General features: G+C 43.4%; 1 protein-coding gene across 2 annotated transcripts in view; it reads left to right on the top strand.

Annotated features, from left to right (window-relative positions):
• The window catches only part of Fras1 (Fraser extracellular matrix complex subunit 1), a 411,526-nt gene that overhangs the window by 297,688 nt on the left and 96,435 nt on the right, over nt 1–17,403 (top strand). For both annotated transcript variants that reach the window (XM_039091669.2, NM_001415086.1), the window contains 5 exon segments: nt 848–1,035; nt 4,779–4,895; nt 10,169–10,283; nt 12,101–12,238; nt 14,371–14,403. In XM_039091669.2, coding sequence (XP_038947597.1) covers nt 848–1,035; nt 4,779–4,895; nt 10,169–10,283; nt 12,101–12,238; nt 14,371–14,403 — 591 coding nt within the window.

Genomic DNA, 17,403 nt, shown 5'->3' with positions numbered 1-17,403 from the left:
ATAATTCATTCATATACATGTACATCATATGCATATACATACACATATACATATATCCTGAAAATGACTTTCTGCAATAGTCTCGATGTTCCCAGTATTTGACTATGGTCTGATAGCGAGAGCTATCCAATATGTGATTTTAATGCTCCTAGAATTTGACTGTGACCTGTTGTGTGAGTTTGCTCCAATATGGAATTTTCTGCTATGGTGTTACGTTAGCGCTCCAAAAGGTTGGAATCTGGGGTCTGTGTAGATTGTGGGCTTTTAGATTACGGATTCAATCTGTGTTGTTTTTACTTTACACACGAGCAATGAATGGAGCCTTAGGAGTATGAGTGACCTCAGGATTCTGAGAGAGGCGGGGCTGGGTTTGAACCAGGGACAGCTCTTCTGCACGTGTTCTTATGTCAGCCAATGTTATCTCCACTACACAGAATCCTCTCAGGATTGGCTTCTAGTGAGCTCAACTCTCTGTCCTGTCTAAACCCTGAGACTGCTGTGTGGAATACATTCTGAGTTGTATAGAAAGTTCCATATGGAAACAGATCCATCCAGTGCCCAGGGATGGGTCTATTTACAGCATCCCCTACCATTGAGTCTCATTATGGAATTTTAAAAGATACAGTAACTCTCTTTCTGAGTTGCCCTTAAATGGCTATTGGAGACTGGGAATTCTGTGTCTGAAGGGGAATTCAATCTGTTCATTGAGTTCTCTCAGTGCCCTTACTTTCACCTCAGATAAAGGCAGACAGATTTCTTCAGCTCATAAAGAAGGAATGTTGGGAAGGAGTGATGTCTCCAGCATGCTTTCCCCAGAGATCTGACAGTATGGCCTGTGCTTCTCTAGGGGAGGTGGTCCTCCTGATGAATCTGCCTGCAGACAGTCCAGCCGGTCCTGCCGAGGAAGGGCATCACCTGCCTGATGGAAGGATGACGACCCCCGTCAGTACCTTCAGCCAGCAGGACATCGATGATGGCATTGTGTGGTACAGACACTCGGGAGCCACGGCTCAGAGTGACTCCTTCCACTTCCAGGTGCCCTCCGCATCCTCGCCACCCCCATTCGCAGGCTGCATGGGCCATTCTCTTTCACTGTCTGTCTAGAAGAGGGAAGCATAATTAACAGCATTAAGAGTTTTGTAAATGTGTCTATTCAGGTGAAAAGAGAATAGGCACTACCCAGGGATCTGTGATTATCTTTAATTAAAATTTGATGATAGGACAGACCATAAGGAGAACTGCAAACGCTAAAGAATAACAAGGAATAGTGGGTTCATTCTGATGATGGTGGGTATAAACCAAGTCATACCAAACATGGAAACATGGTTGTTAAAACTCGCCATATAGTTTAAGTTTTCTTAAAGGAAACCAAAGAAGTAAGCTATTAAGAACCATCGAGGAGACCAGAACTTGTGAAGACTTACATAGAGTATATAAAATTGTATTCAAAAGAAAACTGATGGTACTGTTTATTACTGAGTAGGAGAACACAAAACTAGGTGGACCAAATGTTTGACACGGGGGCCTAGCAAAGCACACGGAAAAGCCACGGAGAGCAAAAAAAAAAAAAAAAGGAGAAATTTGTTCTCTTAAAAAGCAGGGGGAGTGACAAATGAGGACCAGGCTGATTCTTTGAAAAGAATGACAGCATTAGACACACCTAGAGCAAAAAGGACGTAGAAGAAAACTTAAACAGAAATGCTAAGAAATAAGTGACTGTGTGTGAGAGGCTGTTTAAGCAGAACAGAGAATTTTACAAGACGTCAGGAAATAAATCTGTTCATGGTGTTCAGTCCACATGGTGTTCCTTTCAAACTACAGTGTTCTATCACCTAAGAAAGCACCCCACTTCTAATGCCTGGCATGTGTGTTCTTGTTGCCTGACTAATTTATATTGCATAAATCATGTGCTTTTCCAAAGAGACGGTTGATAGAAATATGGAAACTATTAAACCGAGGTTATTTTCAGCACATTGAATGTCTGAAAGCGAACAAATGCTCTGTGGCCTTTGCTCCAGTTAACTTCTCAATTTCAGCACCTGGGATGGCAGCAGTCCTCAGAGAAAGAGCGAGGATAGAGGCAAAGACCTCAATCAGAAGAAGTCACCTCAGCAAACTAGACCCCCGCAGATCTGCCTTCCCCTTCACAGGGGTCGAGACTGCGTGTTGTCACTATGGAGTCTCTCCCTGGAAAGGGATTCTAAGCACCTGCTTGAAATGACAGCAGTCTGCCTTGCAATTTGATTACTGAGTAAAATAAAAAATAATGAAAATAAGCCAGAAGGTCCTGATTTAGGGAAAGGGAAAAAAAAAGAGGGCTTCTTAAGTCAGATGTCGCGGCATGTATCTATACTTCTATACTTCTTATGTGCAAAGATTGGAAATTCAAGGGTCTCAGCTACATAACAAGTTCAAGGCCAGCCTGAGATACATGAAATCCAGTCTCAAACCAAACAAACTTAACTCACTTGCCCGCTAGATTTATGACATACGACTGGACATTACCACTTACAAAGTGGTTCCCTGTAGCGTCTTAACACTTCTTACGTAAAGCATGACAGAACTCTTACTTGAAATAGCTTTCAAAGTGTTTGTGATACTCTTTAGAAATATCCTCAAGCATGACAGAGTATTATTTTAGGCCTATGGGTTCACACTGTAACAAATTAACTAAACATCATCCAACCTGTGGTGTGGTAGGTCAAAGGGCAGTCACTATTCCTGCTTAAGAATATTAGTTATGAGGTAGTGAGCTTGGCTTTTTTAAAACCATAATTTGGACACTCCCTGTGGAAGCATTCAGAGAGGTGGGGTTGTGGGATTTTGAACAGGGACAGCATCTCTATTCTGACTGTGAAATGACTCTGAGATGATGTTCTCCTGGACATAAAAGTGTCTCTGTCTCTCCTTAAAGTTTCATTGCTTCGTAGGTATATTTTACCTCCTATTTTGATCCGAAGTACACAGACACTTTATCCATGTGCTAAATTAACTGGTTAGTAACTTTTCCCATTTATCATCTTAGCATCTCTGAAAGATTTTAAACCAAAAGGATGTTGTCATAATGCTTTTTTCCCCTTCCTTTTTCCTCCCTTTAAAGCAGGAAATGTAATATAATGAGCTGCATAGAGTTAACTCTATTTTAATGCTGATTTGCTGTCATGAGCCATCAATGTAGCCCATCTGTTACTTCGTACGCATGATGGGATTTATGGAAAGCGAGTGGCGTTTTTAAATAGAGACGGTCTAGTGAGAAGGCAACGCATCCATAGGCATTTTTTGGTGTAAGAAAATAGCTTGTGTATTCAGATCCTGTTGACACCATCTCAGAAGACATGGTTTGAAAAACGCCAGCATTACAGTTACAGGGAAGTTAGTCTGAGCCATTCGCTCGGTTAATATACCCACGTTTCACAACCTGACCAATGTTGCTTCTTTGCCTTAGCAATAGAATAAAATATCTTTCCCAACTCCTAATTTCTTAAATCTACCAAGGTCGTCTTGGTCAATGGCAAGAGTATAAACCCAACTGAGCCATTTATTATTCTGACTTTGAGACATTGCTCTGTTTCTCTCCAATTTCCCCTGTACAAGTGGAATGACATTATTGCTTTGTGGGGAATAGGAAGATTGCCTTTGAAAAGCTAATAAGAGCTGAGTTCACCCTAACTGATCAGTGAAGTGTAGTTGTGGTCATTGGTATCATTTGGCTATCCCAAACCTTCCCTGCGGGCATCCGACATAATCTAGAGGAAAGCTGAGAAGATGCTTTTCCTGTTGGTACAGGATATAGTACCGTGCCTTCTGTCATAATGACCTCACACAACCACCGGTAGCCACACAAGTCTCCACTGTTGGTGTGACAAACCTGAGGAAACAGTGGAGACATGAGAGACTTGAGGCAGCATCTTTGGAGCACTGAGGAGGAGCTAGAGAAAGCAATGGAGAACACATAGTTCTGGGTCTCACCAGTTAGCTCTGTTAGTCTCCAGTTCATCATCCTTCCACCTTGGCACAGCTAACAACATTTTGAAGCTAAAGAAAGGAAGTTAGAAAGAAAGAAAGAAAGAAAGAAAGAAAGAAAGAAAGAAAGAAAGAAAGAGAGAGAGAGAAAGAAAGAGAGGAAGGAAGGAAGGAAGGAAGAGAGAGAGAGAGAAAGAAAGAAAGAAAGAAAGAAAGAAAGAAAGAAAGAAAGAAAGAAAGGAAGGAAGAAAGGAAGGAAGGAAGAAAGGAAGGAAGGATTTTGTGATCACTGCCCAACTGTAAATGTTACTAGTGTACAGCCATGAGGGTAGGATGTACAGTTAAGTTCCATATGTCAGTGTCTATGCTGGGTAAAGAGAAAAAGAATGAGATTAAAAATAACATGCAATAGACACATGGAAAACATGTTCTATAGCCAGAAAAGTTACCCACTTTCAAGACTGTTTACTACTATAGCAAAATGTCACAGCATTGAGTTAAATAAAGAGAATTCCAAGGGCATGGGAAATTAGAGGACTAATCTGATATGCTTCAATGTGTTACTAACAACCCTAGGTAGTGAAATTCTATATTTTCTTTCCATGTATATTCTCATGGGTTTTTAGAACCTGCCTGAAATGATTATGTGGCTGTTTTAGAATCAGTAAACACTTAGCAATTAAATATAAAGAATAGAATAAGAGTTGTGATTTGGTGCATATAGAATTCTAAGGCAGATGGCTCTGTAGGGAGGTTAAGGGTGAGCATGTTCTGCCCGGTGGAAAATGACTTACCATGATTACTTTGTTTCTCAGGTGTCCACTGCCACCAATGCCCAGGAACACCCGCAAAGCCACATGTTCAACATTGCAATCTTACCTCAGGCACTGGAGGCACCTAAACTCTCCCTGGGAACATCTCTCCATATGACTGTGAGTTCAATGGGAGGGCTAATGTTTCCCTCTTGAACAAAGTACTCACTCGTGCAGAAGCAAAGGGAGCCAGTGCCCTGGTGTGGGATGTAGCAGATGCTTTGCCCAACACCCAGACCCTAGAGTCAAAGACAACAGCCCTGGGAAAACATTTCTTACTAGCTTGATAAAGGAACTTAGAGTCCCACCAGAATAAAAGATTATGCAGAACCCATCTGGACCACCCAACCATCGCCCCTTGCCTCCTACAGCACTCCATACAGCTACCATGCCTCTCCATGAGTACTTAAAAGAAGCTTCATGGGTTCTAATACACCTCTAGGGTGTGATTATTCTGCCAGCTGTAGCACGGCCTAACCACAGAAGCTCTTGTGTGTTAAAGCCCTACATGAAGCTGACTTTGTAGTGTAAGAGCTTCCTAGAGAAGGTGGTGGTGTCAACACTAGAGAAATAAGGAACAATCCATTAGCCAAGTGAATATTAGGACGAGGAAGATAGGTGGGGTGGAATAGGGATGGCCAAGGACTTCGAGAGCACATGGAAGACGCTGAGGTGGCCGAGAAATAGTCGATAGTGAGAGAAATAACTCAGAGAAATGAGGAAAACATTTTGGGGGTGTGAAGATCATTACGCCCAATCCCAGAAGGCCTTGTGTGCTCTGTGGAAAGAAATGTGACCCATGGAAAGATCTAGCACTCATGTCCAACCATGACCCATGGGATGCATAAAAGACAGGCCGGACATAAAATCATAAGTGAACCTAAGACGCTAAGATTTTCGTTGCCGTATTCTAATGGCTCGATGGCGTGATTCCTGAGCATAAGTATTGTCAATGTCAACATCATATTGCAATGGCAATGGTTGGGTTGTGTGAAGGAAGGTACCGCCTGGATTGGCCTATAAAACTCAACTAAGACAAGCAGGAAGTACTAAATACACCATAACCCTGTTTCGAGGGTAAGTGGAATGCTAGATTGTTCTTTCAGACAGAGCCATGAGCATGCAAACCCCTGTAAATTAATTATTACGGGTCCATGTTTTAGTTAACACCCACATAATTACACTTCGAGGTAAGATATCAGCCTTGAGCCACAACAAAGCGAACAGCGATAGTTTCAGAAATTACGGGACCGGGAATGACAGAGACATAAAGGAGGAGAGCAGAAAGTTTTTAATGAATAGCTGGTATCGGCATTTCCAGCGTAAACTGTAATTTTAAGAAATCATAATTCAGCAGCATTATAAAGTCTATAATTCATCATTCTGACTGGAGGAACTTGGATCAGAATTTTCTCTAAACTGTGAAGAAAAATGTGCATACACATTCCTTGCCAAATGCAAGGCACTGTTATTTTGAGTCTGGAAAGGGGGGAAGAAATGGGCCAGCAGCCATGGAGGTGCTACCCTTTGCCTCACCAAGGTCTCCTAAGGAGACTTCGTCTTGCTTCAGCTTTAATCTCTGGCTGCACATTTGCAGATTAGGTCTGTCTGTTTGAACCTTGCGTTTCTCAAAAGTCAGTTTACTGTAAAATGCGATTTGGCTTACATTACTTAGAACATACAGAGTTGCTATTCCTTTTGACGTTAATTAGCGCCACAACTGTAGGGCATCCCTGTTATATGTGACGAAACACAGCCTCAGTTCAGTGATTTGAGCTCATCTAAACACTTTAAACTTTGCACATATTTGGTAAATTGTGAAGACATGTGGTAAATACAGATGAAATATTTTGATATCGTACGTACAAATATTTCACAGGTGTGTTTGAAAGGTGTCTGCTTCTGTTTATTCCTTATTTCCTCTGAGTGCCTATGACAAGCACTGAAGAAGACACAGGAGAGTCGGTGACCTTAAAACACAGTTTCTAGTTCAGGGCTCCTTGCATCTAGGAAGAGCCAGGCAAAGAAATAAGCAGAGGAGTCACGCTGTGTTGAAGGCCACAGCAGAGCAACCATTCTGGAGCAAGTAGGAGAGTGCCTTGTGCAGTGAAGTACAAGGAAATCACAGGGGCTCCCTCTAGGAGAGGAGCTGAGTGGTTGAGTGTAATTATTTCTAGACCATGGTTCTTTTTTTTTTTTTTTTTTTTTTATTAACTTGAGTATTTCTTATATACATTTCGAGTGTTATTCCCTTTCCCGGTTTCCGGGCAAACATCCCCCTCCCCCCTCCCCTTCTTTATGGGTGTTCCCCTCCCCATCCTCCCCCCCTTGCCGCCCTCCCCCCAACAGTCTAGTTCACTGGGGGTTCAGTCTTAGCAGGACCCAGGGCTTCCCCTTCCACTGGTGCTCTTACTAGGCTATTCATTGCTACCTATGAGGTCAGAGTCCAGGGTCAGTCCATGTATAGTCTTTATAGACCATGGTTCTTAAGGTCTCAGACTTAAGTATGTATTGGAGTCACCTGGAGAGTTATTAAAATACATTAGCACTCACTCCGAGTTTCCTAATTCAGTGAGTCTGGTTGCAGAGTCAAGAATCTGCAGTTCTAGCAAGTCCCAGTGATTCTTCCCAGTAGCCGGGAGCTGGGAATAACCTGAGTGTCCATCAATAGAGAAAACCAGATGAAGAAACCCCGGGGTGAGGTGTGGGTATTTGTGTACGCACACGTGCGCTTGCACAATACGGTATGATACAGCCATATAGTAAAAGGCGATCCTGTCATAAGGTGCAAGAGGGGTAAACCTCTAAACACTCAAAGGGAAACAAGCTAAGACCAATAAGATCTGGCTCCCCCATGCAGCAGTGTAGGCAGTCAGATTTGTAGGAAAGGAAAGCGGAGTGGTGGTCTCCAGGGTTGGTAGATGTGGCGTCTAGGTCATCTAGGGCGGCAGAGTTCTACGGCTCTTTTGTAGAGCAACATGCATTATAGTCAACAACACTCCACACTTAGCAACAGCTAAGATGATTAAAAAGCTAAAAAGCAATTATAAATGGAGAGATTTAGAGACACAGCCAATTGGATACACAAAGACCCCGGTTCCTAGAATACAGCTGCGCCTTTCACTGGGGTCAGGAACGTAGTAGACATGGCAGCCTCAGTCTGGGATGGGTTTCCAAAAGGCATCTGGAACATACGATCTCACTGTGAGAACCTGGCTTCTGTACTGCATGCCGGGGAAAGCCATGGCGGGTGAGGAACAAGACCCAATGTCCTCCTGGTACTGTGGCTGAGAACAGCCAGTAGGCAAAGCGAGAGCCATGTGAAGCCATTGAGAATGCCAGGAAAAGGCTGGCTCTGAGCAGAGCAGGGACCGCAGCAGGAGAAGGATTTGGACTCTAGATGTCATCAGAGGTCGTAGGGTATGATGAAAACTACTATTCTTTTTTTTTTTTTAAGATTTATTTATTTAACATATATGACACTGTCACTATCTTCGGACACACCAGAAGAGGGCATCAGATCCCATTACAGATGGTTGTGAGCCACCATGTGGTTGCTGGGAATTGAACTCAGGACCTCTGAAAGAGCAGTCAGTGCTCTTAACCCCTGAGCCATCTCTCCAGCCCCTAAAACTACTATTCTTAATCTTTGGCCAAATGTTATAAAAAATATCTTCTATAATTGTTTCCACGAAGCATAATCTCCCACTTCCTGGTGTCTTTAATTTATGAATATTGGATATTCCAAATAATTGGAATGGACTAACTTGATGTATCACAGACATAGAGTCTTTAAGTTCTAAAATAGAATGCCTTGGCTAGAACCTGTTTCCCTTTTCAGTCGTCCTATGTTTATAACAATTATCTTCCTATCACTTTATTGTTTAGAAGCATTTGACTTTTCAGACGTATTCCATGGCACTTTGAGAATATTTGATTATAGTGGCTTTGACATTGGAAGATGCTGAACCATGCTGCACCGCATGGCGCTGAAGCTGTACTTTTTGTATATTTATCAGTACCTACGTGGATGGTCTGTAAACATTTTTTTATGGTGCATATATTTTTAATTTGTTGTCCCTACTTGTTTTATGTTAGCATAGGAGGGTGGGGGAGACCAGCTGCTGTTGGAAATTCTAATTTTCTTGCTCATTACATTCCAGACCTGTGCAAGGGCCTGAAATGTGATTCTTTACTGTGGGGGATTGTCCTAACCTGCAGATGCTGCCTCTCCCTGGGATAGCTATGCCTGTGGGACAATTACAGAGCAACTGGAGCCCTCAGCTTTTTACGGTTAAAAATAAGAATGCCACACCCTCCTATGAGCAGGAGTGAGCTCCACTTAATCCTCTTCTAAATGGGGGAAATTCCTTCTGAACAGAGCAGGGCTTTAAAGGCAAGAGAGCATTTCAACCTCTACCCTACCTTCCGGGTCAGTCCTGAAGAGTCTGCAGTGGGCAGGCTGATTTGTTCCGTTTTGATGAAGCACCTGTGACCCAAGCCCAGACCTAGGCGCACACTATTTGTTGACACGCTGGCTTTGTGGCAGCTGTCCTCAACTCACCGCCATGCAGGAGATGAAGCCAACCCTTTTGGCTTCTGGGTGTTGTCATGGTTCTGAGGTGAGACTATGAGCAGAGGGAACACCATTTGGGTGGAGGAAGTCACAGGCACACTGTCCAGTCACCATTGCTCTCCTTGCTCATTGAAACATAGAAGTGAATGGTGGAATTTAGCTCCCGTAAGTAGCACAATAGAAGCAAAGATAACAGAGGATTTTCGTGTGCTTTAATAAGCAGATGTTTTGAATGTAAGTGGCTGACCACTTATGGTGTCTGAGATGGGCTCAACTTTAGCCCTTCAAAGTCAGGATAATGAACAGCTCTCATTAGTCTGACTTGGGGCACAGCGGTCCTCTGAAGAACCTCGTGGGGCTAAGACTTCAACCTCTCAGCCTGACCCTCCCTCTCAATGGAGGCCAGATTCACCCTTAGCCTGTGAGCAGAGACACAGTGAACCAGCTGTGATGGACCAGCCATGGTACCTTATTTCTTAAGTGTTCTACTGCAGGCTCCATCTGGGGAAGCTATAATCTTATCAGAACAGCGACAGCGTGCTCTGACATACGTTGGACGGCTGCGAGGGAGGAAGAGTCAGAGTAAGGAAACTTGCTCAGCCTTGGGTCACCTGAAAGGTTTCTGGGCTGACCACCTTCACAGTGTGAGAGGCCAGATCCTTCGTTTAAATTTTTGGAGATGATCTTGACAAGTGAGACGAGTACCGAAGCCCACAGCAAACTTGGTTTTGCTCTCTTTATAAGATTTGGTTTTGCCTCTGGCTTTTGCTGTCACCATGCTTCTGATTTTCCTTCTTGCTTTCTCCATTCCCTCCAGGCTCGTGAAGATGGACTAAGTGTCATTCACCCTCAGTCCTTATCCTTTGGGAAGGCAGAGAGTCCCAGTGGAAAGATAATATACAACATCACCGTACCTCTGCATCCAAACCAAGGTAAACTATGCAGGGAAGGGGTTTCCGAGTGATACTCTTGCCTTGTGATTCTGGGACGGTCCTCTGGACTTTTGCCTGCTTCTTTACACAGCGAGGCTAATGGGGGGTAAGGGGTGTGAAAAGCAGTGAGCTGTATATTGTCTTGGGCTCTGACAGAGCTGTACCAGAGTCATGATGTCCCCCGCCAGCCCACTTACAGAACTAGACCCACACAGGCATGGTCTGAAAAGGGTTCTGAAGAGGTCTGAACAGGCAAACAGTTCAAAATGAACAAGTGACTAGAGTTTCTGTCAAAGTCTAAAGGGCGACGAGCCACATGGACTCGGATGAGCCTTCTCCGGTTGGATAAGTCATTCTTCCCATGGGAAAAACTGGAAACGTAACCACAGTCGGAGGACAGGTGGCACCTGTCCTCAGCGTCCAGCCTCTCGTTCTCTTACTGCTGGGCTTACCTAATAAAACCTGTGCCTGGGAGAGGTCATGGGGAGGTCAACTTCCATAGCAGCAGCTCTGCTCTTGCCTCTGAGGCAGCCTCTCCAACAAGAAGGAAGCCTTCTCATTCCCAGGAAGAAAAAGGGGTGTAATAATAAAACGCCACTGCCCCTTAATAAAAGCTAAGGAAATGAAAAGACATTGTTGTATCTAGAGGTTCCTCCCAGGGTGAGTTTTCAGAATGACTGCAAGTCTCAGAAAGTGAGTTAGTTCAACACCAAAACCCTCACGTGCCCCCCTTCTAAACACTAAAAAGGTGGGAGAGATGAACACAGGATAGTTCCAGGCCTGAGAAGTTGCTGAACTGCAGGCCAACCCGCGGGCGCGAACGCTTTGATCATAGACTGAGTCTTGACATAGAGCAGTCAAGACCTACACAGATCTTCACAGAAAGATCGTCACAGAAATGGAGCAGGGTCTGAAGATAAAAGGAAACCTGGAAAAGCATCTCCTTAGCACTTCCCCAGGAGATAACATTGGCCCCGTGTCTTAGGGACCTTTTCTGTATTGAAATGCGTGGGGTTGGAAGTTTCATAGTGACAGCAGTGTACAGTCCACTTATGGAAAATTGCGTGCACTGAACTGTATTAGTGGCAGTGATTTACACCTTACCATGCATAGTTTATGTGCCCTGAACACAGTAAAGACTATTTGGGGGTCTCTCTCTCTCTCTCTCTCTCTCTCTCTCTCTCTTATTCTTTCTTGCTCTCTAACCCTTATTTTTATCTATCTATCCATCATCTATGTATCTATCTATCCACCCATCATCTATCTACCTATGTATCCATCATCTATTTATCTCTCCACCTATCATCTAGATGTGTGTGCATATTTATGTACATGTGTTCCGGTATGTGCAGATGCGTGTGAATGAGCAGCACGTGTCCCTGTGAAGGCTAGAAGTGGGCATCAGGTATCTCTCGCTGTCCATCTTATTAGTGAAGCAGTTTTCCCTGCTGAATCTGGACATTACCTAGGCTGCTGGGTGGCCAGCAAGCCTAAGGGGTTCTTTCCATTTCTCTCTCCCCAACACTGGGAGAGAGCATAGCATAAGTGGGCATTGCTATGCTCAGCTGTGGTTGCTGGGTATTCAAAGTCAGGTCCTCATGCTTGCATAGCAAGCACTTTACTGGCTGAGCCATCTCCTGGCTGCAGATCTGTCCATTTCTTGAGTAACTTCATAGCAGAAGTGTAGGACCAGCTCAGGAGCCACTGCTCTGGAATGATCAAGACTCTCACTCACCAGCAAGGGAGGTTTGGTGGGCTTGGCCGTCCTGTCATCCAAAAGTTGCTGTCTGTACTTTTATCTGTCTCTTCCTCCCCAGGTGTCATTGAACACAGAGGCCGGCCTAACTCTCCCATCCGGTATTTCACTCAGGAAGAGATAAACCAAGGCCAAATCATGTACCGCCCTCCCGCAGCACCTCCCCACCTCCAGGAGTTCATGGCCTTCTCATTTGCTGGTAACGCTTCTGTCTCTGCCTTAAGACACCGAGTCTCTCCATCTATGGCTGGTTCTCCATCTCTTCCCCAAAACCTGTGTACAGAGAGCTTGCCGACACTCTTCTCCCTGTTCAAAATAACTTGGTCCCTATCAACCTGTACAGGCTTGGGCTCAGATCTGTCTTTCTCTTTTTAATCATGAATTCACACAGATAGGCATACTTTCAGCCAATTTTTATTGACTCTGGTGTGTCAGTCTCTGGATGAGGGGTCAGAGATACAGTGGAAAGCAAAAAGAGCCATTGCCCCGCTCTTGGGCTGATTATGGGGCTAAGTGTAGAGACTATGAGGTAAATAGTCACAATAATAAATATCTAGTTGTAGACTGAAATAAGACGAAAAGAGGAGGAAGGTTCAGTGGTAAAGTTAAACATAAGGACTGACGTAGACTGCATGGAGCTATTGACAAAGTGGATAACGCAGCCAAGGGTGCATGTGGGGGGGATGCAGGGAGAAGATTCCTAGAGGAAAAGAAAATGTAGCATAGTAGCGATTTCAAAGGAGGCTGCGTGATGTACAGCATCTAACAGAGCAGGCAGGGATGGGCCTGACAGGAGAGATAGGTCAGACCTCATACTCCACAGAAGGTTGTAAAGATCTGGGTTTATAACATGTTAAGAGCATGAAGAGCTCTGTGGGCATTTGAAACTACGGAAAATGGTTTTCATGAGGACTCCTTCACCACAGTGACATGAATGGACTTGACGAGGCTGGAGTAGGAAACTGAGTCCTCTGAGGACTGCAGTCTCTCAGGGCAGAGTCTATGTATGCATGGGGATGCAGGTGTCTTCCCACATGAGCTCTAGAACTTGACAGAGGACAACGTACAAAGGTTTTCTTTTGAAAGGTTGAGTAGAAATTCCCAAATAATTAATAAAATTATTATGCTGGTGGTGGGAGGGAGACAGAGGAAGTCAAGACTAAACCTGAAAACCAAGATTGAGTTGTTGGAAACAAACTGATGAAATTGGGTTATTTATTGAAGCCGGTGCACACCTTTCCGCTGCAGCAGAATCCTGAACTCTGTCTACTTTCTCTTCACCATCAGCCCAGCAGTCAGCACAGCCCCCATGTTATGTGCCTTGGAGTGACTCTAAAAGTCTTTGTGTCCATTTCTTATAGAGTTTAAGGAGTACGTGTTGTATAACTTTACAAGTAGTGGGACTACTTTTATATTGTAAATTTATTCAAACAAAGCAGCTAGTGTTTTTGTTTGCTTGCTTGCTTGCTTTTTTAGTAAATTGACCACAGGTTAAACAATTGTAGGGTTTCTCTTTTTGGATATGGTAAACATAAACTAGTCTTTGTGATCACATAGCATGAGTTCAATTGTCCAGAAAATGATTAACTCCTCAATGAGATTGAAAATCCCCAAGGGCAGGAAGAAGCCTTTCTCAGAGGAGGACCTGTGGTATTTAGTAACTGGTTAGCTAATAGCCCATGGAACTATTCATGGTTCTCTAACCCCTGCTTTATAAGACCTACTTTACAGGAAACTTGGGCTGTCCTGGGATTAGAGGGAAAGAAAACACGTCAGTAGTAGTTAAAGTAATTTCCAAGTCTGCTGCACTTGTCTTAGTTCCACAAGTCTCTTTAGGGGGAATAGAAGAGCCAGGTCCTGTCTAATCTATGAGACAAATGCCACAACATAAATCTCTCATGGTTCCAGTGTATAAATCGATGTCCCAGATGTCACTCGGTTCTACAATGGAACTGACAGACCCCTCCACCCCTGCCCCCACTGCACACTGCCAGTATTATACATTACCTACACTCACCAGTTGGTAGGATTTTATGTACTGATAAAATAGGATCTGAATGAATGTATTACAAGTCACCCCAACTGCTGTGACATCTAATTTTTCCAGTGTGAATATCCTTTTTACATTTAAAATTAATGCTGGCATCATTAAATCTAACATTTCATGAGCAGAGGACCTCCTAATCGTTCCTTAAGCCAAAACAAATTAGATTTAAACATTGTTTACTTCCCTAACCACTGTTCTATAGTTCATACCTCCCCCACCCCCCACCCCCCACCCCCGATCCCAAAGTGTTTAGAGCACTGATTTTTCTTCTCATTCTCTTTCAGGTCTCCCAGAATCAGTTAGATTTTACTTCACAGGTAAAGACTTTGATCTCAGCTTTATTAGAGACAAGAGAGTGTCCTCCCACTACAATCCTTCTGTTTTGTTTACTAAAAAAATGTTATGTGACTTCTCTCTGAAACACGTCTCTTCTAAAATAATTATATGGTTAATCAAATAGCAATGGCTTAATTTTGTATTCATAGAAAAAAAACCCTACTAAAGATGGCAAATGTTAATGTTATTTATGCCCTAGTAGAAAGTGTCTAATATTTACTGGAAAGAAACATAGCAGTTAAGATTTTAAAAGTTGGGGTCCACCACCTGGAGTTCAGTCTGCTCTCGGAAGGTTTCCTATTACCTTTCTACCTGAATACTTCATCCATAATGGAGATTATCATCACAATATACGTTCAGCCTCCAGTCCAGTAGTTGTTATGTAAGCATCTATGTGTTAAACCCAGCTGGTGTGTAATAGTTATACAAGGTCTTAATTGATGTCACTTATTAAACGCCTCTGGAGGGAAAAGTCTATGGACCCAGAGCATCAACTGAAAAGTCTTCTAGAAATTTCTACATCCCAGGTTTGCTTCACACTGCACTATACAGGGCACAAGGAAAGGCTATTCTTGCTCAGGTTAGAATGGAGTTGGCTGACTTTTAAGGCAGCTGTTTAACGGGGATTAGCCATTCTGTTCGAATCACCCATCCTTGGATCCTGTGATATTTCAGGAGGGAAGAAATCTTGGGAGAGAAAAGGCCTTTCTACTCCAACTCCCTTGCATTTCTTTTCTCTTTGATGGGAAGCATCGTGTAGTAACTTCCGTGTTGCACCACGGTTGCATGAACTCCCTGTCAGCCCATTTCTAGTGAGTGACCTGCAGGTGACCCATTCCGTCAGTACCCATGAGTGGCTGTTGTTTCATTTGTTAAAATCAATTCGCCATCAAGGTCATCCTAGGAATTGCCTAGGAATTTTCTAAAGATGGGTGCTGTGTTCCAAGCTAAGGATCCTGCATGCTCTGTCTACCACTGGAAAAGGACAGGACAGTTTTTAATACGAACACCTGACCTGCAGTATGGGAGAGTTACATGGTCCGAGGTATAAGAGGATAGGTAACAGAAAGCAAGGGGATCAACATGACTCGTCCTTATAACCAGAAACCTTGAGGAGGTGGAAGGTCTGAAATTAAATGATCCTTGGGCTTCCATAAATCTAAAAGAATGGGTCTAGGGCTGATTTTAAACTGCGTGTGTGTGTGTGTGTGTGTGTGTGTGTGTGTGTGTGTGTGTGTGTGTGTGTGAGAGAGAGAGAGAGAGAGAGAGAGAGAGAGAGAGAGAGAGAGAGAGAGAGAGCACACACTCGAATGCATGAAAGTGGGAGAATGTGTTTTAGGCAGAATGCAGAATGCTTTTGGAATCTAGTAAGAAGGCAGGCCACCTCTTTGAAAGGACTTTCAGGATAGAGAATTTTGAACTGGAAAGATAACGAAACAAGTCAGTGAGCAGCCCATACCCTGACATTAACCTGCAGAGTAAGAGTGAACAGCACATTGTGGTTCATCTGCTCAGAAGAGAGGGCAGTCAGTGCTCCCGACTTCACTGGCTTCATGGTAAGGACAGGCCCTCTTCAGAGCAGTTCTAGGCCAAGAACACACGTCAGGCAGATGGGGCCTGCAGGAAGCATATAGCCTAAATAAGCAGTGTGACTGTTTCTCAAAGAAAGCAGAGAAGCTCCTTAAGAGGGAGGAGATGTGCAATTCTTAATATTTTTATTGTCAATTTTTGCAGTTGCCTTCAAAACACTGCAACCATGTGACATGATTTCTAATTATGCAATTTTCACTGGTAGACAGCTTTCTGGCTTAAAGGAGGCAAGGTCGTGTTTGGTCAGGGTGAACAGCTGTGTGATTGGGCCCATAGCTCTTGTAGTGTTTGGTCTTTGCTGACCTCCACTATGTTGAAGTCTCCCTGAGTTTTTCCTACTTAAAGGTAAAACCAATGGATCAATAGTAAATATAACCATAGTTTTGCAAATATTTCTTTTTCTAAGCACAGAGATTTCTATTGTAGACCCTAGGAACCTCAAGAGAGTCCCGAGTTGACTGAAATTAACAGAAAAGTGCATGTTAGTCCACAAGCCTTCAACGTTAAGGGTCACCCAGTCTCTGTCTTTGATCCTCCAAAGAGAAGGAGCTTAAACGTACACAGAGGAACAGTGGTAATTATTTTGACACTTTATTAAAATGGCCAGAGCCACCAAACCTTCATTTTCATGTGGATTTTTGTCCTCTCTCCTTCCAAGGAGCTGTTTGGCCCTTCTCTGCGACCAGACATGAACCCCTGTCTTGTAAAGTCTCCATATTTAGATCTGTCTCCAGGACAGACCTAAAACAACCCTAGTGAGATCCTTATCCCTGAGCCACGTTTCCTGTGACTTAAGATGTCAGATACCCACTGACTTGCTGCTGAGTCCAGAAAAACATGAAAGGAACCTTCCTGGGAACCAAACCAGCTGCAAGTGAAAAGTCATTTCACACCATCAGCAGTGCCACTTTCTCTGTAGCCAATGGTAGAGCACACACCAATGGACCAGAATACACTGCACCAGGGGAAAAGTCAAGGGTTGGACGAGTCTGCCTTCATTTCTCATAGAAGTTGGGGATCCTCTTGGATGGAGACAAAGCAGGGAAATGAAGTATAAGGTCTCGGCTTTGCCGTGATGACTTCTACTTGTGGTCTACGATGCCTTCTATTTGTGGTTATATATATATATATATATATATATATATATATATATATATATATATATATATATATGGAGAGAGTAAAATGGGTCAGCTTACTGACACACAAATGTTGCAAAATGCTTGGACAGAAGAAGATGTCTCCTTATTTTTTTTTTTAAATGTGAAATGGAGTCACTCCTAAAAAGGAGTTCTTAAAAGAAAGTATTGTTTCTACAATACTGGAAGGAAGAATTGATCCAAGGAAAATTTTCATAAATAAAAGTTTGCTGCTACCACTTGAGAACATAA

The sequence above is a fragment of the Rattus norvegicus genome, chromosome 14, assembly GCF_036323735.1.
Source record: "Rattus norvegicus strain BN/NHsdMcwi chromosome 14, GRCr8, whole genome shotgun sequence".
In the NCBI taxonomy this organism is placed as follows: domain Eukaryota; kingdom Metazoa; phylum Chordata; class Mammalia; order Rodentia; family Muridae; genus Rattus; species Rattus norvegicus.
This window is presented reverse-complemented; position numbering and strand designations above follow the sequence as displayed.